The sequence below is a fragment of the Orcinus orca genome, chromosome X (assembly GCF_937001465.1).
Source record: "Orcinus orca chromosome X, mOrcOrc1.1, whole genome shotgun sequence".
Classification (NCBI taxonomy): Eukaryota; Metazoa; Chordata; class Mammalia; order Artiodactyla; family Delphinidae; genus Orcinus; species Orcinus orca.
In genome coordinates, this window is record NC_064580.1 from 42,589,739 (window position 1) to 42,614,518 (window position 24,780).

General features: G+C 46.2%; 1 protein-coding gene across 1 annotated transcript; it reads left to right on the top strand.

Annotated features, from left to right (window-relative positions):
• The first annotated feature begins 11 nt into the window (after window positions 1-11).
• USP11 (ubiquitin specific peptidase 11) lies at window positions 12-18,501 on the top strand. Its single transcript, XM_004281993.4, is given in 22 exon segments — window positions 12-2,890; window positions 2,892-3,052; window positions 10,415-10,524; window positions 10,698-10,828; window positions 11,174-11,291; window positions 11,430-11,575; window positions 11,699-11,760; window positions 11,885-11,984; window positions 12,344-12,517; window positions 12,600-12,758; window positions 13,144-13,368; window positions 13,510-13,593; window positions 13,712-13,806; window positions 14,543-14,749; window positions 15,425-15,477; window positions 15,665-15,907; window positions 15,998-16,068; window positions 16,222-16,334; window positions 17,291-17,440; window positions 17,529-17,644; window positions 17,817-17,905; window positions 17,979-18,501. Coding segments are annotated over 22 exon segments (2,862 nt in total). The 5' UTR covers window positions 12-2,773; the 3' UTR covers window positions 18,117-18,501.
• Window positions 18,502-24,780: the final 6,279 nt, after the last annotated feature.

Sequence of the window (24,780 nt, forward strand, 5' to 3'; positions counted from 1 at the left end):
CATCTGAGGGGTTGCACACAACGGTGGAACATCGAGTTGAAGCAGGCAGGGCAGGCTGTATAAGAGCATAGGCTAAGGAGAGAGGAATCAGATTTACCTGAGAATATGCGGGAGCCAGATAGAGGGTAGACTGGTGGGTGTAGAGAGGCTGTTTGAAAGACACTTGGAAGGCCCAATAAAATGAGTTGGGGAGATGAGGCAGAGAGGCCCAGTATGACCAAGACATGTCTGGCTGGGAGCATGAGAAAGGCCAGTTGGAGAGGGAATATGAGAGGAGGGTAGATTTTGAACCACTGAGTAGATAGGGGAATGCTTTTAATACATGGATCAAATTCAGGAGTAGGGCCATTGATGGAATTGGATGTTTAGATTACTGGTGTCTAGGAAGTAATGGAAACCATGGACATGTATGAGATGACCCTGGGGAGGATGCAGTGGTTTGTGAGAGGCTAGAGGTCAAGAGACAGCCTGGGACTTGGTCTCAAGTCGAGGCTTTGATTTCCTCTGTCCTGGGAGTTCTAGCCCCTGTCCACCATCTTGGGCAAAGCCTAGGATAGACTTCCAGGCAGAAGAGGTAGGGTGGGCAGGCAAATGCTACAGGAGATGCAAGCTTAAGTGACTGGTTACTGAAGTCTAGCGGTGGCAATGGCCGACGGACCTCTACTGTGTCCCTGTAAGCACTTTGGTGATAGCTTGCAGCCTTATAGTTCCATGATGGCTGCCATGTCCCCAAAGATGGGAAAGCAAGCAGGGAAAACATCACCCTCCCTACCTGACCGCATCCTTGTAACAGGGCTGAAACTTCCACAAGCTCGTCAGCGGACTTATGCCATCATTTGGCTAGAATCAGTTGACATGGCCACCTCTGGCAGCAAGGGAGGTGGGGAAAACGAAGACCTTGCAAAAGGGGACAAGATTGCCAGGCCGGACTAGAATTCATCCAACTGCTCTGGGAAGTGGTAGGGTACCTGGTGTGGGCAGATGTTGGTTTCTGGAAAACGGAGAAATCAAGTTTAGGCCTAGGGAGGGAGGCCTCTTGTTGGATTGTAGGAAGGATGGGCTATCAATTAAATGCGGAGGGGGAGTTTGCAGAGGGGCAATAAGAGTCAATTCAGAGAATCTGACAAGCTTCAGCTGGGCCTGAAGAGCAGCTATCTGCCATGTGCCAGACAGAACTCCAATGCCACTTCGGGGATCCCCAGGTGAAAGGGCTGCTCCCTTTCCTCCCTCAAAGTTTGCACAACTGAGTTGTGACCCCCTCACCTGTGCCAGGTCTGAGCTGGAGGCTGGAATCACAGTAATATACAATCCCTGCCCTGCAGAAGTTAACCGAAAACAGGTAAATCATAAGATCATGTGTATGGGTGGTAGTGGGATTTGAAATTGTGCAGGGAAAGGGTATTCTGGACCTGTGTGTGCCTGGGCCTAGGTGTGGAAAGGCAAGGTGTGTTTTTGCCTGTGGGTATGGGTGGTGATAGTGAAGGAAATCACTGAAACAGACCCAGAGTCATGAGCCTGTCTTGGGGAGTTTGTGATATGGTCAAGTGGGGACAGCCAATAGGCAGGTAGATGTAGAGAGCCAAAGAGGGAAATTTTAGTTATCACCAACATGTAGGGCTGGGAGTTCTAGCAGAGAAAAGGCTGGCATAGTCTAGTGCACTGGTTCTCAGCAGGAGATAATCTCCCCCACCCCCAGAGGACATCTGGCAGCGTCTGGAGACACTTTTGGTTGTGCCAACTGGTGGATGCTAGCGGGCAGAGGCCAGGGATGCAGCTAAACATCCTACAATGCTTCCTACAACAGAGAAATGTCAACAGTGCCTAAGCTGAAAAAACCCTGGCATGGTGGACTGGTTCTCAAACTTCTGGTCTCAGGATCCCTTTATATTCTTAAGAATTGAGGACATCCAAAGAGCTTTTGCTTATGTCGTGCAGCCTCTGGAAAATTCCACCGCATGTGCAAGAGAGAATGACCATGAAAAAGTATTGTTGTGAATAGTTTTGACTTTGTGAACCCCCTGAAAGGGTTTCCTGAACCGGTAGAAAGCCTAGGACCACAGTTTGAGGATCTCTGGCCTGGTGTTTTAAGGTGCCAACTCTGGAACTGGAATTCCTGAGTTCGAACCACAGCTCCACTACTTACTAGGTGGGGCAAAGTGAATTAACGTTTCTGGTGCTCAGCATCCCCATTGTTGCCCATAGGCAACCTGCTGCCTAAGACTACTATTTACGTGCAATAAAACACCTAAACAGGGTCAACTATTATTAGTACTGCAACTCCAACAAATATACCTGGCCTGGGGCTGACTTGCCTTCAACACGTTTATCAAGGGAATAAATCTAGTTCACCCAGGGAAGAGGCCCGAAGGGCTGGGCGGCGCCCTGGAAGTGGTGACCTCTTTTGCATTAGGTTTTGATGGAAGGGAAGGGTAGTGCAATGAAATAAGGGTATTCTGGTCAGGCTAGCAAAAACGCCGCTCCCAGGATAGGGGCCCGCGGTCCCCAGCAGAGCATGGGACCGAGAAGACCTGGAACCTTTGTGTTCCTCTGAGCGCTCCCCAATACATGTCCTCGTCCACCCCGGGGACCTCTACCTGCACCTTCCACAGAACCGTTTGCCCCGACTCAACATGGCGTTAGAATCCCACAAGACACCTTTGTCTTTAGTTCCCAACTGGAGGCTTTACCCCGCCTATTCGTCGCAGAGATCACCGCCCAAGGTCCGATGCCCGCCTAGCCCCTCGACGCGTCCGAGCGGGGCTCCCTTTTCAAAATGGCAGTAGCCCCCCGGCTGTTTGGGGGGCTCTGTTTCCGTTTCCGGGGACAGAAGCCGGAAGTAGCATTTATGGGGACTTTTCCTATCCCCAGCTGCGATGACTGTGAGAGGAGGGAGAACGGCCATGGCGGCGGTGGCAGAGAGTCCGGCGGCTGCGGCTGCGGCCGAGGACCGAGAGCCACAGCGTAAAGCGGTGCCGGGCCTGGAGAGCCAGCGGCGCCAGATCGAGAACGGCGAGAATGGGCGAGGGCATCCGCTGCGGGCGGGCGAAAGCTGGTGAGGCGGAGCTGCGAACGGAGCCTCGGCTAGGGGGACGATGGGGGCGTTGGGGAAGGTGGGGGACGGGGCGGCGAAGGTCCGCAGGAGAGGTGCCGTGGGGCGGAGTGGCCTGTGAGACTGAGGACAAGAGACGCGGGGAAGTGCCTTGTCTGTGAAAGAGGCGGGGCCGGGCCTGTGTGGTGGAGCCTGCGGCCTGAGAACCGGATTGTTGTGGAGAGGCAGGGGGTCGGATATGTATTTTTTAAACATCTTTATTGGATTAAAATTGCTTTACAATGGTGTGTTAGTTTCTGCTGTATTACAAAGTGCATCACCTATACGTATACATATATCCCCATATCTCTTCCCTCTTGCGTCACCCTCCCACGCTCCCTATCCCACCACTCTAGGTGGACACAAAGCACCGAGCTGATCTCCCTGTGCCATGCGGCTGCTTCCCACTAGCTATCTATTTTACGTTTGGTAGTGTATATATGTCCATGCCACTGTCCCACTTCGTCCCAGCTTACCCTTCTCCCTCCCCGTGTCCTCAAGTCCATTCTCAATGTCTGCGTCTTTATTTCTGTCCTGCCCCTAGGTTCTTCATGACCACTTTTTTGTTTATTTTTTGGATTCCATATATATGTGTTAGCATACGGTATTTGTTTTTCTCTTTCTGGCTTCATTGTGTATGACAGACTCTAGGTCCATCCACCTCACTACAGATAACTCAGTTTCATTTCTTTTTATGGCTGAGTAACATTCCATTGTATATATGTGCCACATCTTCTTTATCCATTCATCTGTCGATGGACACTTAGGTTGCTTCCATGTCCTGGCTATTGTAAGTAGAGCTGCAGTGAACATTGGGGCGCATGTGCTTTTTTGAATTATGGCTTTCTCTGGGTATATGCCCAGCAGTGGGATTGCTGGGTTGTATGGTAGTTCTATTTTTAGTTTTTTAAGGAACCTCCATACTGTTCTCCATAGTGGCTGTATCAATTTACATTCAGGGGGGCGGATCTTGAGAAGAAAGGGCCACGGCGGCGGGGTCAGGCTCGCGTGGTGGAACTAAGAACCTGGGAAGGAGGTTTTCTCAGCAACAGAGCGGGGCAGCGTGGTCTGCGCGACGTAACGTAGCATTTGGGGGCGGCCCGCGGTGCTCCGCCGCGCCTGACAACGGAGGCGAGGCGGGTGATGTCAGGCGGAAGAGCGAAATCGGAGCCGAAAGGCTGAGGGGGGAGGGGAGTCGGAGCCTCCGTGACGGAGGGAGCTGGAGCCTGGGAACGAGGCTTGTGACGTAGGCCGAGGGGCGTGTCCTGGGGCAGAGGAAAGACTGCAGAGGGGAGGTGGTACCTTGTGAAGCAGAAAATGGCGCCTGCGAATGAGCAAAGTTTGTGACGCGGCGAGGTTTTTGCCTCTGGCCGAGCCCTTCTTCCCAGGACGGGAGAAAGTGCAGGTGATTGGCACGGGAGGGGCCTTCGATGTTACATTTGTTTTCTGTTTTGTAATGCTTTGTTTTTGTAATCAGGAACAAATAGCTTTTTAAAATGTCAACGCGTATCTTGATAAATCGGCTTGTTTAATTGATTTCTTTGCTAACCAGTGCTTGAAATGTACTGTTCCTGGGTTCATTTTATTTCTCGCCGAGTTGTATCTCGTTTTTTAAGTTGTGAAATACGTAAGACCTGTAAAGATTATATGAAACGTTTACGTAGCCCAGGTTGATGGACATTCTATAAAAATAAACGGCCTGTGCTCTTCAAAAATTTCAAGGTCGTGAGAGACAAAGGATGAAGAACTGTTCCAGACTGAAGAAATTAACGGGATTTAACGAGTCATGATAACTAAATGCAAAGTGTGATCCTGTGTTGGATCCCGGAGCAGAAAAAATAAATTATTTAAAAATAAGTTTTTTCTCATAAAATGAATTTTCTCTCTTTTACTGTAAAAGATATGAATGGGGAAATTGGTAAAATTTTACTAAGGTCTGAAGATTAGCTATTAGTACTGCTAATTCCTTGCTTTTGATAATTGTATTTTGAGTATGAAAGGGAATATCTTTGTTTTTAGGAAATACATGTCGAAATATTTAGGGGTAAAGAACCATCGTGTAAGCAAGCTTACTCTGAAATCGTTGAAAGAATGGCATATATAAAAACGTATTTAAAGAAATAATCGAGCAAATGGGTAAAATTTTAAATTTGGAGAATCTGGATGAAGGGCACGCGGGAATTCTTTGTATTATTTTTGCTATTTTTCTGAGTCTATTTCAAAGTTAAAAATTTAAAGAATAATAAAAAAATTTGTGAATTAATCACCTAGGTTAAGATTCAGACCGTTACCTTAAGAAATCCTTCTGTGCCCCTCCCAGATGAAGATCCCTCTCCCTGCCAGGGGAAGTTATTACCCTGAATTTTTAATTTCGTTAACGTTTCCCCACCATTGTATGCATCCCTAAATAGTATTTGTGGTCTAAGCTTTCATTTTATTGAGGATATATATGAAATCAGACTGGATGCACATGGTGTGCCCTTTGCATCATGTCAGATGGGTACTCTGTATTCACATGACGTCATTGGTGATGTTAGCCTTGATCACTTGGTGAAGGTATCTGCTGGGTTTCTCCACTGTGCAGGTACTGTTTTCCTCTTTCCGTACACAGTAATTCTTTTTAAAAATAATTTATGTCCATCCTTTCCTCAAAATGTTTTAACAGTCTTCCTATTTTATTCAATGTAACTGCTAAAATTCTTACAATGACTTGCAAGGCTTTAGGATTGCGAGGCTGGTCCCTGGCTCTGATCTTCTCCCATGCTCTTCTGATTTCCCTCCCCCTCACTTTCCCCATCCAGCCATGTTGGACTCTTGCTGTTCCTCGAACGCCTCAAGCATGCTCTCGCCTGAGAGCCTTTAGGAGTGAGGTTTGCTCATTTTACAGAGTTATTTAATCACAGTACTAGCAAAATATATATTCCTGTTACTGGAGAGACAAGTTGAGATTCCCCAAATCGGAAATATGGAACTGAGCAGTTTGTTTTACCATTACACTATAGCTCTCCAGCAAGGCAAAACCTCAATCCATCCTGAGAATAAACAATAACAGGAACGTTTTTATAGCCCACTTGGAGGTGTTCAGAAGGGCGGGGGGGGGGGCCTTTGGTTTCTGCCCCATCCTACCTTTACAGCCTTGTGACAATACCCTTTAAAATTATCCCACCAGTACCAGCTTTCCTCTTGGGGTGCTGAAAATGTTTTGGAAGTAGATAGAGGTTGTGGTTGCACAATGCTGAATGTACTAAATGCCATTGAATTGTTCACTTTTTAAATGGTTAATTTTATGTCATGTGAATAAAAAATTATGCTCTGTCAATAAAAAAAATTTATCCCATCGATGTTGGTTCAGTGAAGCCAGTTTATCTCTGCTTTTGTGGATAATATGCAGCATTTTTCCTTAGCTCCATTTTTTAATGCTTATCTAGAGCAGAGCACCTCAAGATTCTTTAATTTGCTGTCTATTTTATAGGGGTTTGCTGCAGTGGTCAGGAAATTTGTGCTTATAAAGCATTTCAAAGTCATGGACTAACCCCAAATCATATACCTAATATCCATATTAATATTTGCACCTTCTATCTTTTGTCAGCTGGCAGATTTGGGTGGGGGCATTTAATTAATTTGGCCATCTAAATTGATTTAATTTCTAGGAGAAGCTTAAATTTTAAGAGAAAATTCAAATCTGTGATAGTTTAGCCTCCTTGGCAAATTTTCGAGGATGAACCATCTAAAACAAATCTGGGATAGCTGGAGTCTCTAGGTCTGTGCAGGGTGGGGATAGTTTCCTAACAGAGGTAAGCAAGCATGAGGTTCTCTTTGCTCAGGTTAAGGAAGGTGGGTGGCTGGGTTCAGTATTGCAGAATCGACTGTGATGTGTGAAGGGGAAGCAACGTCTCACTGGAGTTTAAGAGACTAGCCTAGAAATGTTGAGGGTTTTCTGTCAATGGAGAAGTCTGCACAGCACGGGGAACCGTTACCTTTAATGAAGACCCTAGAACTAAACCGACTGAAATTTTCACACGTTTGGTTGGCGATTGCTGCTATAGCTCTTACACAAGGTAAATATGCTTTGGCCACTGGATCTAATGAAAGACTGAAAAAAACAATAGGCCTCTGACAATTCCCCTCTAATTGAGTCGGCACCCTTAGTACCTGTTCAGACTTTTTGTGAACCAAAAAGGGAAAGGAGTTTGTGAGTCTAGCGTCCTGGAGGGGGGAGCTTTTGGTAGACAGTTACTGTACTAGTCTTTGTTGCTTGAACATTATGCTTTTTAGCTTGAAAACTATGCAGTTATTGAAAGATATTTATATTAGTATATCTAATTATATATAATTAATAACTAATCTAGGAAGATAAACTTTCTTTTTGGTTTGTCATTTTTAAAAATATCAAGTTTGAAAAATGAAAGCTTTTCTGAAATTTTCAAGTTAATTAAAATTGGGGGAATTTTGGATAAACCTAATGATGCTATTATCATTCCTTTTATAGGGCAAAGGAGCAGATCTTTGTGGTATCTCCCAGAGATAGTTTAGACAGAAAAGAACATCTTAACAGTGTTATTATTCTGACTTTGGCCTGAATTTGTGAAAGACAAAGGAAGAATAGTTGTTTTTTAACAAGATATAAATTGAAGTAAAGACAAGAAATATTTATAGTCAACCTCGTAAAACACAGTGATAAATAACAAAGATTATTAGGAGCTTAACTTTTTTTTAAAGCAAGAATTCTTTTTAAAAAATGAGCTAAGGAGATGTCAGAAGGTACCAAGAGTTAACAGTAATTTGGTGACAGAAAAAGGAACTTCCAGTCTGGGCATAAATTAATGTAGTCATTTTACAGAAAAAGGCCCAAATTCTAATTTTTCTCCTTTGGTACATTATTCATGTAACAATTTATAGAAAGGATTTATTTATATGCCTGCCTTCTTATTTGTGTATGTAGGCTTATACAGATATATAAATAATAAATTTAGAACAATGTAATAGCACATTTACCATCTGAATAAGCTAACAACCTTTTAATAAAACAAGTAGGAAACCATCTCTTAGTTTACATCCATATTTCTATTTCTCTGTAATTATTATACCTAGTGTAATGATTAACCAGAATAACCAATATTTTCTCCAGACACAAGAGAAATCTAGAGGACAGACAATATTTTTAGTAATTTCTTTCCATAAGCACATATTTCATATCATTTTAACAAATTTGAGGAAACACAAACATAAGTGACTTTAGGAAGATCCATTTTATTTCTGTATACTAGCAACAAGACATTAGAAAGTTAAAATTTGAAAGATACCATTTACAGTAGCAACCAAAAAAAATTGAAGTGTAGGAGTAAATAACAATGTGGTGCTTTTTCATTAGACAATGACAACTCTGTCATGACTGCCACCTGAGCTGACAGATTATGAGCCATCCCAATTCAGAGATGTTAAAAAAGTTTTTGTGTCTTTGAATTGAAAAAACATGCTAGTGATACTTTGTGAAAATTTATGTAAAACTTCAGTCTTCTATGATGGCTTTAGAAATCCAGGTTGTAGCCAGGTCTGGAGGTTTTGCTTACCACTCTAAAAAGTGATTTTAATGTTAATCTTCCTTAAAAATCTGCTTTTAAAAAAACCCATTGAGCTGTGGCTCCTTTTGCTTCGAAGGTCCCATTAACAATAAACTAGCTTTACTGAGTAACCTCATAGACCATCAATGGAGGCAATTAAAACCTTGAAGGGGAGGTGAAGGTACAGTGGCAGAGGGTAAGGTCCGCAATGGGGTTTTCTAGATGAGTGATGGGAAGTGTCTGTGGCTTGAGCCACTGGAGTGCGGAGGGTGTGTGTTTCTGGCATGAATGAAGTACGGGGTCTGTGGGGGTCACTGCAACCCCCAAAATAAATAACTGAATAAAAAACAACCCACAGAAAAGTTTGCCTATTTGGGCAACATGTGACTATTCCAGGGTTTTTCTGTCTCCCCATCCCCCTACCTTTCTGATCCTTTTTTAAACAAAGAAAAGTTGCCATTTTAAGGAATCCAATTTATAGAGTTAAATCGCTGGAAAACTGTTACGTATTTTTTATCAGTTTTGTAATTTTTTTAAAAAGTGTTTATTTGAGGCTGTTAAATACTTGGGACAGCCTTTTATGTGTCAACAATTCCATAGCAGGGACTTCCCTGGTGGTCCAGTGATTAAGATTCCGCACTTCCACTGCAGCGGGCAAGGTTCGATCCCTGGTCTGGGAACTAAGATCTTGCATGTCACGGGTGGGCGCAGCCAAAAAAAAAAGAGAAAAAAAATTCCATAGCAGAGCAGGTTTGTGTTGGAGTTGGAGGGGGGAAGGAGGATTACGTGTACATGAACTTTTTTGTCTAAGCCCTGGGATCAGAACAGTAACAGCTAATGTTCATTTAGCACTTATTATATGTCAAGTATTTTGCAGACTTCAGAATTTCTCATGACATTTTACAAAGGCAGATTTCAACAGTCCTAAATGTTTATCCTAGTAGTGCATATAAAAGTCTCCTTTAAAAGAGAATAGGTCAAACTGCACTTAAAGGTGGTTCAGGTGGTAAATTTTATGTTTTAACCACAGTTTTACATAAAGAGTGAGCTAGTCACCATACACTTAGAAATTTACTCTAAAGCCAAAATAAATCCTAAATAAGAAATTATTTTTAAGATGGCAGTATACAGTTTTTGAAGGAAAACTTTATGATTCCTTTAGCAGTTGAAATTCTTTTTGATTTCTGAGCGGGTTTTCAGAATTTAACAATCCATTTCTTAGCTGAAGATTTTTGTATCCTTTACAAACACTGCACATTTAACAAATGGCTAAGTCTTACAACATTAGCTGCAAGTAAGTTATTTTGAACCTAATTTGACTGTGTTACCCCACAGACTAATACAAGTGAATTATTGTTTATTCCATAATAAAATCTCCTGTTTTCTGGCCCCATGGGTATGGATATGGGTTTTGGTTTTTTTTTTTGCCGTTATTGAGCACACTTTCTGTTTTTAATCATCAAATCTCTTTTAGTATCCTAAGAAGTTAAGCATTCTATCCAAATCTGGATTTCACTGAATACATTTTGCTTCTAATTTATTTTTATATGATGCTGAAAATTTTTTTAAATGTTGAATTCTGGGAAGAATTTCTTTTTTTAATCGGAAATATAGTTGGCGTATAGCGCTGTATTAGTTTCAGGTGTTCATGAAACTTGTCATCTTGACTTGTAACATGTTGATACTTTTAGTCTAATAACCGTGTGAAGTGGTACCACTAACCCCCAGATAGCCGTGTGACACCCCTGTCACCTGTCTGGTCCAGGTTCCTCGTGGAGCAGCACTGGTACAAGCAGTGGGAAGTATACGTGCAGGGAGGAGACCAGGACCCCAGCACCTTCCCTGGCTGCATCAACAATGCTGAGCTCTTTGAAGGTACCAGGCTTCTGCCTCCCAACATCAGCCAAGCCTGGACTTCTTGTCATCTTTGTCCCCGCAAATGATCATGAGCCCCTTTTCTGTGCTAGGTCATTGGTGAGATGGCCAGAGTGACTCATCACTTTCCTTCCCTGATTGTTCCTCTGCCACCTCCCCCCGCCCTCCTGCAGACCAGGTAAACTGGCGCCTCAAGAAGGGACTGGTGGAAGGTGAGGACTATGTGCTGCTCCCAGCGGCTGCTTGGCATTACCTGGTCAACTGGTATGGTCTAGAGCATGGCCAGCCTCCCATTGAACGCAAGGTATAGTGGGTGGGGAGGGTGCTGGGGGGTGGCTTTTATAGGGCGGGGAGCGTAGGAGGAAGGCCTCCATAGGCCCAGGATGGGTCCAGACCTGTGTGTTCACGTATGCTGTATCCATACACCTGGGTCTGCCCTCTCCTCCTCTCCCAGGTCATTAGATGGTATCTTGCTGTGTCCCCTGCATTTGCTCGCCTGTGTGTGCTCCCCTCACAGAGCCTCGTACGTGTGTCTATGCCATGTGTGTTTGTCTGTGTGGATGTTCCTCTGATCTCAAAGGTCGTCGTTCCTGTGTCCATGTGTGTGTTGGGTGGGTACACCTGTGTGTGCATCCTTCCCTCCTTCCAGGTCGTGGAGCTGTCCAACATCCAGAAGGTTGAAGTGTACCCAGTAGAACTGCTGCTCATCCAGCACAGTGATATGGACACAGCTCACACCGCTCAGTTCAGCCGCACAGATTCTGTTGGTGAGTCTAAGGGTCGTGGAATGAGTTGGCATTCCCAGCCACGGTCACAGCTCGGTGACCTAAGGAATCTGATGCCAAGATGGGTGGATCCTGCAGGGTCCCAGGAAGACCTTGAATGTGCTCCATCACCCTCCACAGACCTAGTTCTGCGCACCGCTCAAGAGCAGTTTCTGGTGAGCCCCCAAGAAGAGACACGGCTGTGGATCAAGAACGCGGAGGGCTCTTTTGAGAGGTTGTGCAACACACGTGTCACAGTGCTTGACGCCGCTCTCAAGACTGGGCAGGTAAGGGTGGGGAGGACTTCTTGGCCCACCACCCGTGCTCAGGTTGGGGGAAGTGAGGGCTAGGTGTCCGTGGACCCTCCATGAATGCCTTTCCTGATCTTTACTCCTCTTCCTCCAACCCAGGTGGTCATCATGGAGACCCGAAACAAGGATGGCACTTGGCCCAGCGCACAGCTGCCCGCCATGTGAGCCCTTGGGGTTTCCAGTCCAGAGTGGGATCCCACAGTAGGCAGAACAACTGAGCCCAAGAGCACATTCCACCCACAAGTAGTAGGTCCTCAGCTGATAAGAGTTTCTCATCCGTCCCAGGAGCAGCGCGTCGGAGGAGGATGAGGACTTCCAGGGCCAGCCGGGCATCTGTGGTCTCACCAATCTGGGCAACACGTGCTTCATGAACTCGGCCCTGCAGGTTGAGCCATTAGGTCTAGGTCTGGCACTGCGCAGGGATGGATTTGAGCGTTGGAGATTGGGGACAGAGCTAGGGGGGTATTGCAGGGCAAGGGGTCAGTTGGAAGCTGGGGCCCCACAGTCTGGCTCGACATGCCCACATTACTTTCTGAAACGTTAATGCCTCTTCCTTCCACTTGCTCCCTGCTTTCCCTTGTCTTCTCTCCTTCGTCACCACATTCTTCCTTCTCCTGAAATTCTTCTCTCCCCTACTTCCCTGCCCCTTCTCTTTCTTTCCCCTTCCTCCTGTCTCCCTTTCCTCTGTCCCCACCTTGGTTACCTCTCTCGCCTCTTCATGCACCTGGCCCCTGCCTTCTGCAGTGCCTCAGCAACGTGCCACAGCTCACCAACTACTTCCTCAAAAACTGCTACCTGGAGGAGCTCAACTTCTGCAACCCACTGGGCATGAAGGGGGAGATCGCAGAGGCCTATGCGGACCTGGTGAAGCAGGCGTGGTCCGGCCACCACCGCTCCATCGTGCCCCACGTGTTCAAGGTGTGGCTCAGCCCTGGCCGGTTCCTCTGTGCCCCCACCCCCCAACTCCCTCACGCTCTGACGGCCCTGCCCATCTTCTCAGACCAAGGTCGGCCACTTTGCGTCCCAGTTTCTGGGCTACCAGCAGCATGACTCTCAGGAGCTGCTGTCGTTCCTCCTGGATGGGCTGCACGAGGACCTCAATCGTGTTAAGAAGAAGGAATATGTGGAACTGTGCGATGCTGCTGGGAGGCCAGATCAGGTGGGCGCTCCTGGAAGACCCCCATCCTGAGAGCCTCATTAAAGCCACTAGGGCCTCTGCCTCAGGAATTTTCTGGCCTCCCTGGAGTATCCCGCACACCACCATTTTCTATTAAGCTCCTCTTCCCTGACCTCAGTCCCAACCTTGGCTCCAACGCCACATCTGCGCTCACGCCCAACCCAGAGTTAAACCCCACCTGGTCGCCTGCCCCAAATAATCCCCGGCCCCGACAGTGAACGCAGTCTCCAGATAGCCCTCACTGTAACTCTGCCTCTGGACTTTACCGGTGGCCGTAACCTTAACTTTAATCCCATGCACATCCACCCCATACCATGGTTTTCCCCGGCCCCGGGCAAGCCTCACCACCCACCATGACACTCAACAGGAGGTTGCTCAGGAGGCCTGGCAGAACCACAAACGGCGGAACGATTCTGTGATTGTGGACACTTTCCATGGCCTCTTCAAGTCCACGGTGGTGTGCCCTGATTGTGGCAACGTGTCTGTGACCTTCGACCCCTTCTGCTACCTCAGTGTCCCATTGCCTATGACCCACAAGAGGGTCATGGAGGTCTTCTTTGTCTCCATGGACCCCCGCCGCAAGCCAGAGCAGGTACGGGGGGAATGGGGACAGGGGACGTAATGAGGGACATGTAGTCAGAGTTCGTTTGATTACTCTGTCGTACCTCAGGGTTTCCTTCACTAACTCACCACACATCCTTCTGCTCTTTTGTGGATACCGTTCCTCCCTCAGCACCGGCTCGTGGTCCCCAAGAAAGGCAAGATCTCGGATCTGTGTGTGGCTCTGGCCAAACACACTGGTGTCTCGCCAGAAAGGGTGAGGCTCTGCAGATAGAAGGAGGGTGGGATTCAGGGGCAGGGGGGCAGAGAGAGGCAGAAGGGCCTGGGGGAGACCTGGCAGACTGACCGGTCCCCTCTCTGCATCCCATTCTCAGATGATGGTGGCCGATGTCTTCAGTCACCGCTTCTATAAGATCTACCAGCTGGAGGAGTCTCTGAGCAGCATCTTGGACCGAGATGATATCTTCATGTGAGTGAGAGGACGAGGGGAGATGAGGGCTTCTCAGGAACCTCCTCCGTTAACCACCTTCCCTCTCCCTTCCTCGGCCTGATTCACAGGGCACCTGCACAGCTCGGGGCTTCGGCCATGTGCCTTAGTGGGGCAGGGGGCTAGGGGCTGTCAGTGAGTGGGGCGACACATCCTTATACAGGGCGTCCTTGGGTGTTTTCCTCCTTGTTATGTGAGGGAGGCTCCTGTTTCTTTATTTTATTCAGCACTTAACTAGTACCTTGTATGTACCCGATGCTGATCTGCACTCCTTACTCACATTGCATGCCTCAAAAACCAAGTGATTTTTGAAATGGGGAACACTAAGATGCTTTCTGAACATAAGAACATTCAGAGCAAGTTTGAAATCTTTGGGTAACTAAAATAGAAGATGCTTTATGAGTAGAAAAATTTTTGTAAACCAAGCAGTTTAGTTTTCCAAAAAGAAAATGGTTTTAGATCCCTGTGTCACAAAAAATTTTTGTCAACTCCCTCAGTGCGCTGATAACACCAAAGTACTTTATCTAACATCACATAAACAAAGGGCTGTGTAAATCATCCAACAGTTTGTAAAATACAGAACCCTGGGTAACTCTTCGGACCCTTTTAAAAATATTTTCAGGCTGTGAGTGGTGAGTGGCTGGAGCAACTGGGGTAGAATCCTCGAATCCCTCTTGGGTGTCCTGATCAGGCATGACCTGATGTCCATCCCCCACAGATACGAGGTGTCAGGCAGGGCTGCTATTGGCGAGAACTCCAGAGAGGACGTTGTGCTTCCTATCTACCTGCGGGAGCGCACCCCAGCCCGGGACTACAACAATTCTTACTATGGCCTGATGCTCTTTGGGCACCCGCTCCTGGTGTCGGTGCCCCGGGACCGGCTCTCCTGGGACGCCCTGTATCACATCCTGCTGTACCGCCTCTCGTGAGTCTGCTGTTTGGGGTCAGGCAGGGAGGTGGGGTCAGAACTCAGATCCGGGCGTCTAGCTGCTTAGTTGCCACTTCCCGTCTGCATCCAGAAGACAGCTCAAACTTAACATGGCCAGAGAGGAACTTGTAGGCTTTTTTCTTTCTCTAAATTTCTGACTTTGCACCACTTCTCCTAGGTGCTGGGGATACACAGAGGTGAACAAGACAGACAAAATGCAGACTTCATCTTGTACTTAATTGTCTCTTCCTTGGAGAGGCTTGGTTGTTTGTGTTTTTACTGATAGATTTTCATTGTGCTTAAAATCCAGAGTCCTTACCAAGGCAAACAACAGTGCGTTATCTGACTTCACCTCTCTCTCATGTTGCACTTACAAGTGCTTCTCAGAGGCCTTCCCTGATGGAAATTTACAGCTGATTGTGTGCCTGTTTACCAGTGGCTTATCATACTTAAGATCCACGCTCCTTAACTGTGGCACACAAGATCCTACATTGTCAGGCTGCCTCTTCCCGTGTCCCTCTGGCATCTCCTGAGACCTTCCGGGCTCCTCCTTAAGAACTGTTTGTGTGTGGGTTTACCAGTAGCTTCCCATCATAAGCAAAGTAGGATTCTGGGCTCTGTCCTCCCTGCCCTCGGGTCCCTCCTTGAGAGTCTCCTCTGCTCTGTCGGCAGACGCTATGTGACCAGACCCAGCTCGGATGACGAGGATGATGGGGATGAGAAAGGTGAGGAGGAGAAAGGAGAGAGGATCGGCAAGGATGAGGGTCTGTACAAGCAGTCCCATGGCCTGAGGGAGGGTCAGGGGGTTTGGGGTCGGTCTGGCCCACACAGGGTCCACATGGATGTGTATTGCAGCTCAACCCCCTGGGGCTCACACATTTCCACCTCTGACATCCTCTCCTGTCCCAGCAGACCTGGAGGATAAGGACAACCTCCCTAAGGCTGGACATGTGGCTGGGGGCAGCTCCCAAGACCCTGGGCCGGAGCAGGCTGGGCCCAGCTCTGGAGTCGCGGGCGGGAGCCGGGCCCCCGTGGACAACTCCCCTGGACCATCCCACTGGCCCCAGAGAGCACGGCGCAAACACCTCTTCACCCTGCAGACAGTGAATTCCAATGGGACCAGCGACCGCTCGACCTTCAACGAGGATACCCATGGTGTCTCCTTCAGCTGTGAGCCAGGGTTGGGGAGGCGGGAGGGGGGTGTGCTTGGCAGCAGGGCCCATGACCACCTCCCCTCGCCCCCAGCCCAGCCGTACATTGCCATCGACTGGGAGCCAGAGATGAAGAAGCGTTACTATGACGAGGTGGAGGCTGAGGTAAACGAGATCCTGGGGATGGGAGGCACTTTCACCTTGCGCTACACACAAAGTCCATGCTCTTAACCACTCGGTGTGTGTCTTCCACCCCGACTCCTTTTTATCCCCCACAACCCCCATCCTCATACCTGGCTGTCCATTCCCCCAACCTAGGGCTACGTGAAGCATGACTGTGTTGGGTACGTGCTGAAGAAGGCTCCGGTGCGGCTGCAGGAGTGCATCGAGCTCTTCACCACCACTGAGACCCTGGAGAAGGAAAACCCCTGGTGAGGGCCCAGAACAGGGCCTCTGGGGGTGCAGTTGGGTGGGACCACCTCCCCCAGTCCGTCACCACTAAATACACCTCCTTCCCCCTCCCCCTCACTCGAAGCCTTCCTGCCACTCTGGCCACCAACACCCCAAGCCTATTCCTACCTCAGAGCCTTTGCCTGGGCTGTTCCTTCTCCCAGGGTCATTCTTCCTCTAGTTATCTACAGGATTTGACCTCCATTTTGCTCAGGTCTGTGAGCAAATGTTACCTCCTCAGAGAGACCTTCTCTTACTCTTCTGTTAAAAGCCACTCCTCTCCCAGCCATCAGCTCCCTCCATTCCCTCTTTCTAGCTCTGTAACGCCACTTGATGTCACCTCCTAGATCCCCTTTTGCATCGCTTTTTTGTATTTTCTGTTAGAGTGAACCCCTTAAGGGGGAAGACTTTTAAGTTCACTGTGTGTCTCTTCTCACTGATTATAATGGTGTGGGCTGTGCAGTAGATACTCATTAGATCCTTGCAGAATAAACAAAACAGAAAAAGAGAACCAAAAAAGACAAAACCAGTCTAAAAAATAAGAGCGGCATCTCCATGGAGCAGAAAGGGAATAGAAATACAAAGTAGTGCCAAAGGACTCAACAGTAGACCGTCAGTAAATACCTGGCGAGTGAGTCAGTGAATAAAATAGAAGAAAGAAAACTGGAGTGAGAGAGGCAGGCTCTAAAAGAAGACTAGTGTCTCACAGACTGGAAGCCAAACAAAAACACACGCCAGTACAAAAGTGTATACAGTGGGGAGTTGGTGAGTACTTGGTAGGATTTTAACGTGTCAAGAGAGCAAACTAGAGTAACAGGCAGGCTGAGTAAGAGCAGCATCTCTGGACGAGACGTGGCCCACGAAGGCCGCACGGCACAAAGAGCATGCGGTAGGTGCTCAGAAAGTGTCTGTGTCCTGACTCGGGCTCCATCTCTAGGTACTGCCCCAATTGCAAGCAGCACCAGCTGGCCACCAAGAAGCTGGACCTGTGGATGCTGCCGGAGACGCTCATCATCCACCTGAAGCGCTTTTCCTACACGAAGTTCTCCCGCGAGAAGCTGGATACCCTTGTGGAGTTTCCTATCCGGTCCGGGGCCCGGGGAGGCTGGCTGTGGGGGGAAGGCAGGCAATGGGGAAGGGGGCGCCAGCAGTGTTAACCCTCTCCCCACCCACAGGGACCTGGACTTCTCCAAGTTTGTCATCAAGCCGCAGAACAAGTCGGCCCCAGAGCTGTACAAATATGATCTCATTGCAGTTTCCAACCATTACGGGGGCCTGCGGGATGGACACTGTATGTGCCAGGCTGTGGCAGGGCCGTGTGCTGGGGGGTCAGGATGTCCCCAGTGGGTGTCCCCAGATGTGTGAACGGGTGGCGAGGTCATTAGGGTGGGAGGAGTGAGAGCGGACGTGGACGCCTCTTAGGGGCAGGAGGGTGGGTGAGGACAGCTTCCCCTCTTTTATAGACACGACATTTGCCTGCAACAAGGACAGCGGTCAATGGCACTACTTCGATGACAACAGTGTCTCACCTGTGACTGAGAATCAGATTGAGGTGTGATTTCCATCCTCCCTTCTCCCGACACCCTCCTCCCCGATCCACACTGACTCCTGTCCTCTCCTTGCAGTCCAAGGCAGCCTATGTCCTGTTCTACCAACGCCAGGATGTGGCACGTCGCCTGCAACCCCAGCCCAGCTTATCTGACCCCCCAGCGTCCCCAGCCTTTGGTACCCCAGCCAACTCTGAGTTCATGGATGTAAATTGAGGGGCCCTGGCCCTGCCACAGGGAAGGTAGCCATCTCTGCTCTCTTCCTTCCCAGCTCCACCCCTGTCCTCTTACCTGTGTTAGGTGCCCCATGCCAGACGCCACAGGCTTAGTCGTGGCTACTGTTCTCCTGTGCTGCTATATTGCTTTCTCTTGGGGAAGAAGAGGTCATGTCTCCTTCCAGCAGTGTGTTCCCTACCTGTGTTTGCCCCTTAGAGCATTAACCCTCCCTTCTATTCTCTATTTATGGTTGTCCCCTTCCCTCTTGTCCTCAACCTGGGGTGAACTGAGGGGTTGGTGGTGGGATGCACCTGAACACAGAGTGTATTTTCTTATTGAGACTCTGTACTTTCTGCTGTGTACATATAAACGTGCCAGTGTGTTCCTTGGCAGTGTGGGTTTTTTTCTTTTAACATACTTACCAAGCACCAGTTTTATGCCTGTGTGCTTACTGAATGCCAGGTGTGTGATGGCTGCTGCTCTGAGTGCACCATCTCTGTGCCAGGTACTATTCTAAGTGCTTCTGAAGCACCATCTGCGCATCAGACACGATTCTCAGCACCAACTGCATGCCCAGTGTTTCCCAAAGCATTTTGGAAATATCGACTCATAATCCTCACAACAGTCTCACGCAGGAGTTGTCATCGCCAATTTCAGATGGGCAAACAGATACAGAGGTCAAGTAATTGCTCGAGCTAGGTCCAGAGGTCAGTACACCTTATCAGTTACACGGCAGTAGTCCTGGAGGGGACGTTTGACCTCCCTGGACCCAGGATGGAAATCTTTGTGGACATGACCTGCACTACAGGTGATGTGGGAAAGGTGTGCCTGGAACAGACAGGCATCCGTGTGGGCAAATGGGTGGTTTCCGGACATAAAAGATACTAACCAGACCACCTCGCAGGCCCCCAGTAGTGTCCTCTGAGGAGTGGGTACATCTGGCCCAAGCCATACAAACTGACAGGACAGGTGTGCTGTGTTTGTGTTGCCCCTATGCTTAGCCTCCCGCCATGACTGCAGCTCCCCCACCAGGCAGGGTCCCTTCAGCCTCATGCCACAGAAGAGTGAGGTGGTGCACCTAGCACAGAATGGGTGCAGCATAGTGTGTCTGAGCATAAGATGCCACCTAAGCACTGCACAGCCCCCACCTGAGCCCTCCCGTAGGCACCAGCTGTCACCTCTGAGAAACGGCTCTTGTGGGGACAACCTTGGGGCAGCATGGAGTGGACAGATGTGCAGTATCTGGATGTAGACAAGCACCCCAACCCTTCACACTGAGGAAGGGAATCCTGATCAGGACGGCTGAGAGACCATTCCCATGGGAAGGGTCTCCTCATTCCCCTCAGCCTGCTGCCTTTGCACTGGACCTGGCAGCCTCCCCCCGCCCCCACCTCCAGCTTTATCACCTACAAATCTCCGGTCATGCTGTTGACACAGGCAAGAATCGAGGTAGTTGCTGTGAGGAGCTCAGCTCAAACTGACTTAAGCGAAAAGCACAGAAATACTAGTTAAAGGTATGACTGGATCCAGGAACTCATAAGCTGTTGTTTAATCCTCACGAAGACTATATGGTTTAAGCACTGTTACCCCATTTTGCAGATGAGGAATCAGGCGTAAAGAGCTGGTTCAAAATGAGACCTCAGGGCTTCCCTGGTGGCGCAGTGGTTGAGAGTCCGCCTGCCGATGCAGGGGACGCAGGTTCGTGCCCCGGTCCGGTAAGATCCCACATGCCGCGGAGCAGCTGGGCCTGTGAGCCATGGCCGCTGGGCTTGCGCGTCCGGAGCCTGTGCTCCGCAACGGGAGAGGCCACAGCAGTGAGATGCCCGCATACCGCAAAAAAAAAAAAAAGAGCACATTAGCTATGAGTAATCAATCAGTCCTGGACAAAAATCCACCTACAATGAATTCACTCAAAATAACTTCCCGGGTTTAACCAAAGACGTTTCAAAAAGACAACATGCCTAAGAATCAGGAGAAGTAAGAGGCAACAGACGCAGTTACACAGAGACACCTCATATTAGAATCCTCAGACATCAATGTAAAACAGTTATGCTTACTCTGGCCATGGAAATAGAGACGATTACATATGAACAAGAAATTTAAAACTTTTAAAAATGAAAATGAGAAAGAACCAAGCAGAAGTAATAGATCTGAGATAGATAATAACAGTTTGAGAAGTCGATGGATGAGTTTAGCAACATATCAGACATAGCCGAGGAGGGACTCTGTGAATTGGATACAGTTTAAAGTGTACTAAGTAGCGCACTTGTAGAAGATTTTAAGTTAGACTAATACTACATTTCGATAAATTAAGGGTATAAAAACTAAAGAATAGAAAAAGTATAAATTTCAAACAAGAGGAAGGGAAATAGATGAATAATCCAAAAGAAGGCAAGAAGAAAGGAACATGGAACAAGGTGGATGGATAGCACATATGCAACCACTTGCAAATAGTCTGCTCTGCCCTCTCCAGTTCAAGGAAGGGGACTGGGAACTAGGCTGCTGCTTCCAGACCGCAACTGCCACCGTCCCAGGGAGAAGGTGGGGCGAGGGTGAGTAAGAATGCCACAGAACTTTCCCACGACTTTGAAGATGTCTTTTTCTTGATTGGGTACTTGCTGTGTTGCTATAAACCTGTGACTGTTTCCAGAGCACTGACACAATTGGTTCTGACAATTCAGCTTGCTTTCTTTTTTCTTTTCTTTTTAAATTTAATTTTATGTTTTCGTTGGGGAACACAAGCTTGGAGCTTCCTAGTCTGCAATTATGCTGATGTCACTCCCTTTGTGTATTATGTGTTTTTCTTTAAATAGGAAATTTATTGATAGAAATCTCATATTTTTTCATTAGATTACACATCATTTATTACTTGTTCTTTATTTTTTAAAATTAATTTGTTTACTTATTTTAATTTTTTTTGGCTGTGTTGGGTCTTCATTGCTGGGCGCGGGCTTTCTCTAGTTTCGGCGAGCGGGGACTAACTACTCTTCACTGTGGTGCGCGGGCTTCTCATTGCGGTGGCTTCTCTTGTTGTGGAGCATGGGCTCTAGGCTCGCGGGCTTCACTAGTTGCAGCACACAGGCTCAGCAGTTGTGGCTCGTGGGCTCTAGAGCACAGGCTCAGTAGTTGTGGTGCACAGGCTTAGTTGCTCTGTGGCATGTGGGATCTTCCCGGACCAGGGATCAAACCCATGTTCCCTGCATTGGCAGGCGGATTCTTAACCACTGCGCCACCAGGGAAGTCCCTGAATTAGGTATTTTAAAATGATTCCACTTTATCTCTTTTGTTTGCCTATTAGCTCTTACTCTTAGTTTTATTTACTGATTGCTTTAGGGTTTATATTATACATCTTTAACTTATCAAAGTCTACCTTCAAGTGATACATACTACTTCACATATAGTATAAGAACTCCACAATAGTGTGCTTCCATTTCCCCCTGCTCAGCCTTTATGCTATTGTTATCATGCATTTTACTTTAACATGTTATAAATCCCAAAATACATTGTTATTTTTATTTTTTAAAAAAATATTTATTTTTTTTACATCTTTATTGGAGTATAATTACTTTACAATGGTGTGTTAGTTTCTGCTTTATAACAAAGTGAATCAGTTATACATATACATATTTGGTTGCACCAGGTCTTAGTTGCGGCATGGGGGCTCCTTAGTGTGGCATGCGAACTTTTAGTTGCAGCATGCATGTGGGATCTAGTTCCCTGGTCAGGGATCGAACCCGGGCCCCCTGCATTGGGAGTGTGGAGTCTTAACCACTGTGCCACCAGGGAAGTCCCTGTTATTTTTATTTAAGCAGTCAATTACTTCAAAGAGATTTAAATAATAAGAAAAGGAATCATATATGTTTACCCACATAGTTGCCACTTCCAGTGCTCTTCATTCCTTTGTGTAGGTCCTGATTTCCATCTGGTATCATTTGCCTTCTTTCTTTAACATTTTTTGTAGCGCAGGTCTGCTGGTGATGAATTCTCTGTTTTTGTATGTCTGAAAAAGTCTGTATTTCACCTTATTTTTTGAAAGATATTTTCATGGGTCTAGAATGTTAGGTCAACTGTTTCTATTTCTTTCAGTACTTTAAAGACATTCCTCCACTATCTTCTTCCTTACATTGTTTCCTATGAGAAATCTGCTCTCATCCTTATCTCCGTCCCCCTGTGCATAGTCTTTTTTTCCCTCTGGCTGCTTTGAAGATTTTCTCTTCAGCACTGGTTTTGAAAAAATTGATTATGATATGCCTTGGTGTAGTTTCCTTTTTTTCTTCTTCCAGTTTTATCGAGATATAATTGACATACAGCACTGTGTAAGTTTAAGGTGTACAACATAATGATTTGACTTACATACATTATGAAATGGTTACCACAATGTTTAGTGAATATCCATCATCTCATATAGATACAAGATTAAAGAAATAGAAAAAAAATGTTTTTCCCTGTGATGAGAACTCTTAGGATTTACCATCTTAACAACTTTCATATATAACATACAGCAGTGTTAATTATATGATGTTGTGTATTACATTCCTAGTAGTTATCTTAGAATTGGAAGTTTGTACCTTTTGACTGCCTTCATCCAATTATCTTCCCCACCATCTTCCTGCCTCTGGGAACCACAAATCTGACCTCTTTTTCTATAAATTTGTCTCTTTGTTTTTGAAGTATAATTGACCTTCAACACTATGTTAGTTCCTAGTACACAGCATAGAGATTCAATTTTTCTATGTATTTCAAAATGATCACCAAGATAAGTCTAGTTACTGTCACCATACAAAGATATTACATAATTATTGACTATATTCCCCACACTGTACATTTCATACTCATGACTCACTTATTTTGTAACTGAAAGTATGTACCTGTTAAACTCCCTCACCTATTTCTCTCCTCCTCACCTCCCCTCCTCCCTGGCAACCACCTGTTTGTTCTCTGTTTATGTTTAGTTATGTTTGTTCATTTGTTTTGTTTTTTAGATTCCACATATAAGTGATACCATACAGTATTTGTCTTCGTCTGACTTATTTCACTTAGCATAATGCCCTCCAAGTCCATTCATGTTGTCACAAATGGCAAGATTTCATTCTTTTTTAAGGCTGAGTAATATTCCATTGTGTATATATATACCACATCTTTATCCATTCCTCTTTTGATGGGCACTTAGGTTGCTTCCATATCTTGGCTATTGTAAATAATGCTGCAGTGACCATAAGAGTACACATATCTTTTCAAATTAGTGTTTTCATTTTCTTTGGATAAATACCCAGGAGTGGAATTGCTGGATCACATGGTATTTGTATTTTTTATTTTTTTAGGAATCTCCATACTGTTTTCCATACTAGCTGCACCAATTTGTATTCCCACCAACAGTGCACAAAGGTTTCCTTTTCTCCACATCCTCACCAACACTTGTTATTTGTTGTCTTTTTGGTAATAGTCATTCTGACATGTATGAGGTGATATCTCATTGCGATTTTGATTTGCATCCCCCTGATGATTAGTAATGTTGAACATCGTTCATGTATGTGCCTGCTGGCCATGTATATGTTTTCCTTGAAAAAATGTCTATTCAGGTCCTCTGCCCATTTTTTAAATCAGGTTGTTTGTTTTTTTTAACGTTGAGTTGTATGAGTTCTTTATATATTTTGGATAGTAACCCCTTAGCAGATATATTGTTTACAAATATCTTCTCCCATTCAGTAGGCAGCTTTTTGTTTTGTTGATAGTTTCTTGCCTTGGTGTCGTTTCCTCATGTTTCTTGTGCTTGGGGTTCCTTGAGCTTCTTGGATCTGCAGGTTTCTAGTGTTCATCAGATTTGGAAAAATTTTGGCAAGTGTTTCTTTATATGTTTTTTTTTTTTCTGAAGCTCCCTTCTCTCTTCTTTATGGACTCCAATTACTCATATATTAGGCTGCTTGAAGTTGTCTCACAGCTCACTGATGCTCTTTTCATTTTTTTTTGATTCTTTTTTTCCTACGTACTTCATTTTCAGTAGTTTCTATTGCTGTGACTTCAAGTTGACTAGTTATTTTCTTCTTCAATGTCTAATGTGCTGTTAATCCTATCTGGTGTATTTTTCAACTGGGGCATTGTAGCTGTTCAATTTGGGTCTTCTTTATATCTTCAATGTCTCTACTTAACTTTGAACATATGGCATACAATAATAGCAATAACTGTGTTAATGTCCTTTTCTGCTAATTCTAATGTCTGTATCAGTTCTGAATCAGTTTTGATTGATTATGCTCCTTATTATGGGTCATGTTTCCCTGAAAAGGCATTTCTGATACTCTTTGGTTGGATCTCAGACATTGTAAATTTTATCTTACTAGTAGCTGGATATTTTTGTATTCCTACAAATCTCCTAGAGCTTTGTTCTTGGATGCATCTAATTTTCTTAGAAATAGTTTCATCCTTTCAAGTCTTGCTTTTATGATGTTAGGCAGTTCCAAAGAAGTGTTTAATCTAGGGTTAATTATTCCCCACCACTGAGGCAAGATCTTCCTGAGTCCTGTATCCAACGACCTGAGAATTACGAGTGTTTCCAGTCTTCCTGGTTGGATCAGCCACTGGAACCACCCTGTGTGAATGCCAGACCTTGTTCCCTATAACCCTTTTGAATGGCTCTTTCCCCAGTCTTGGGCAGTTTCCTCACACAGAT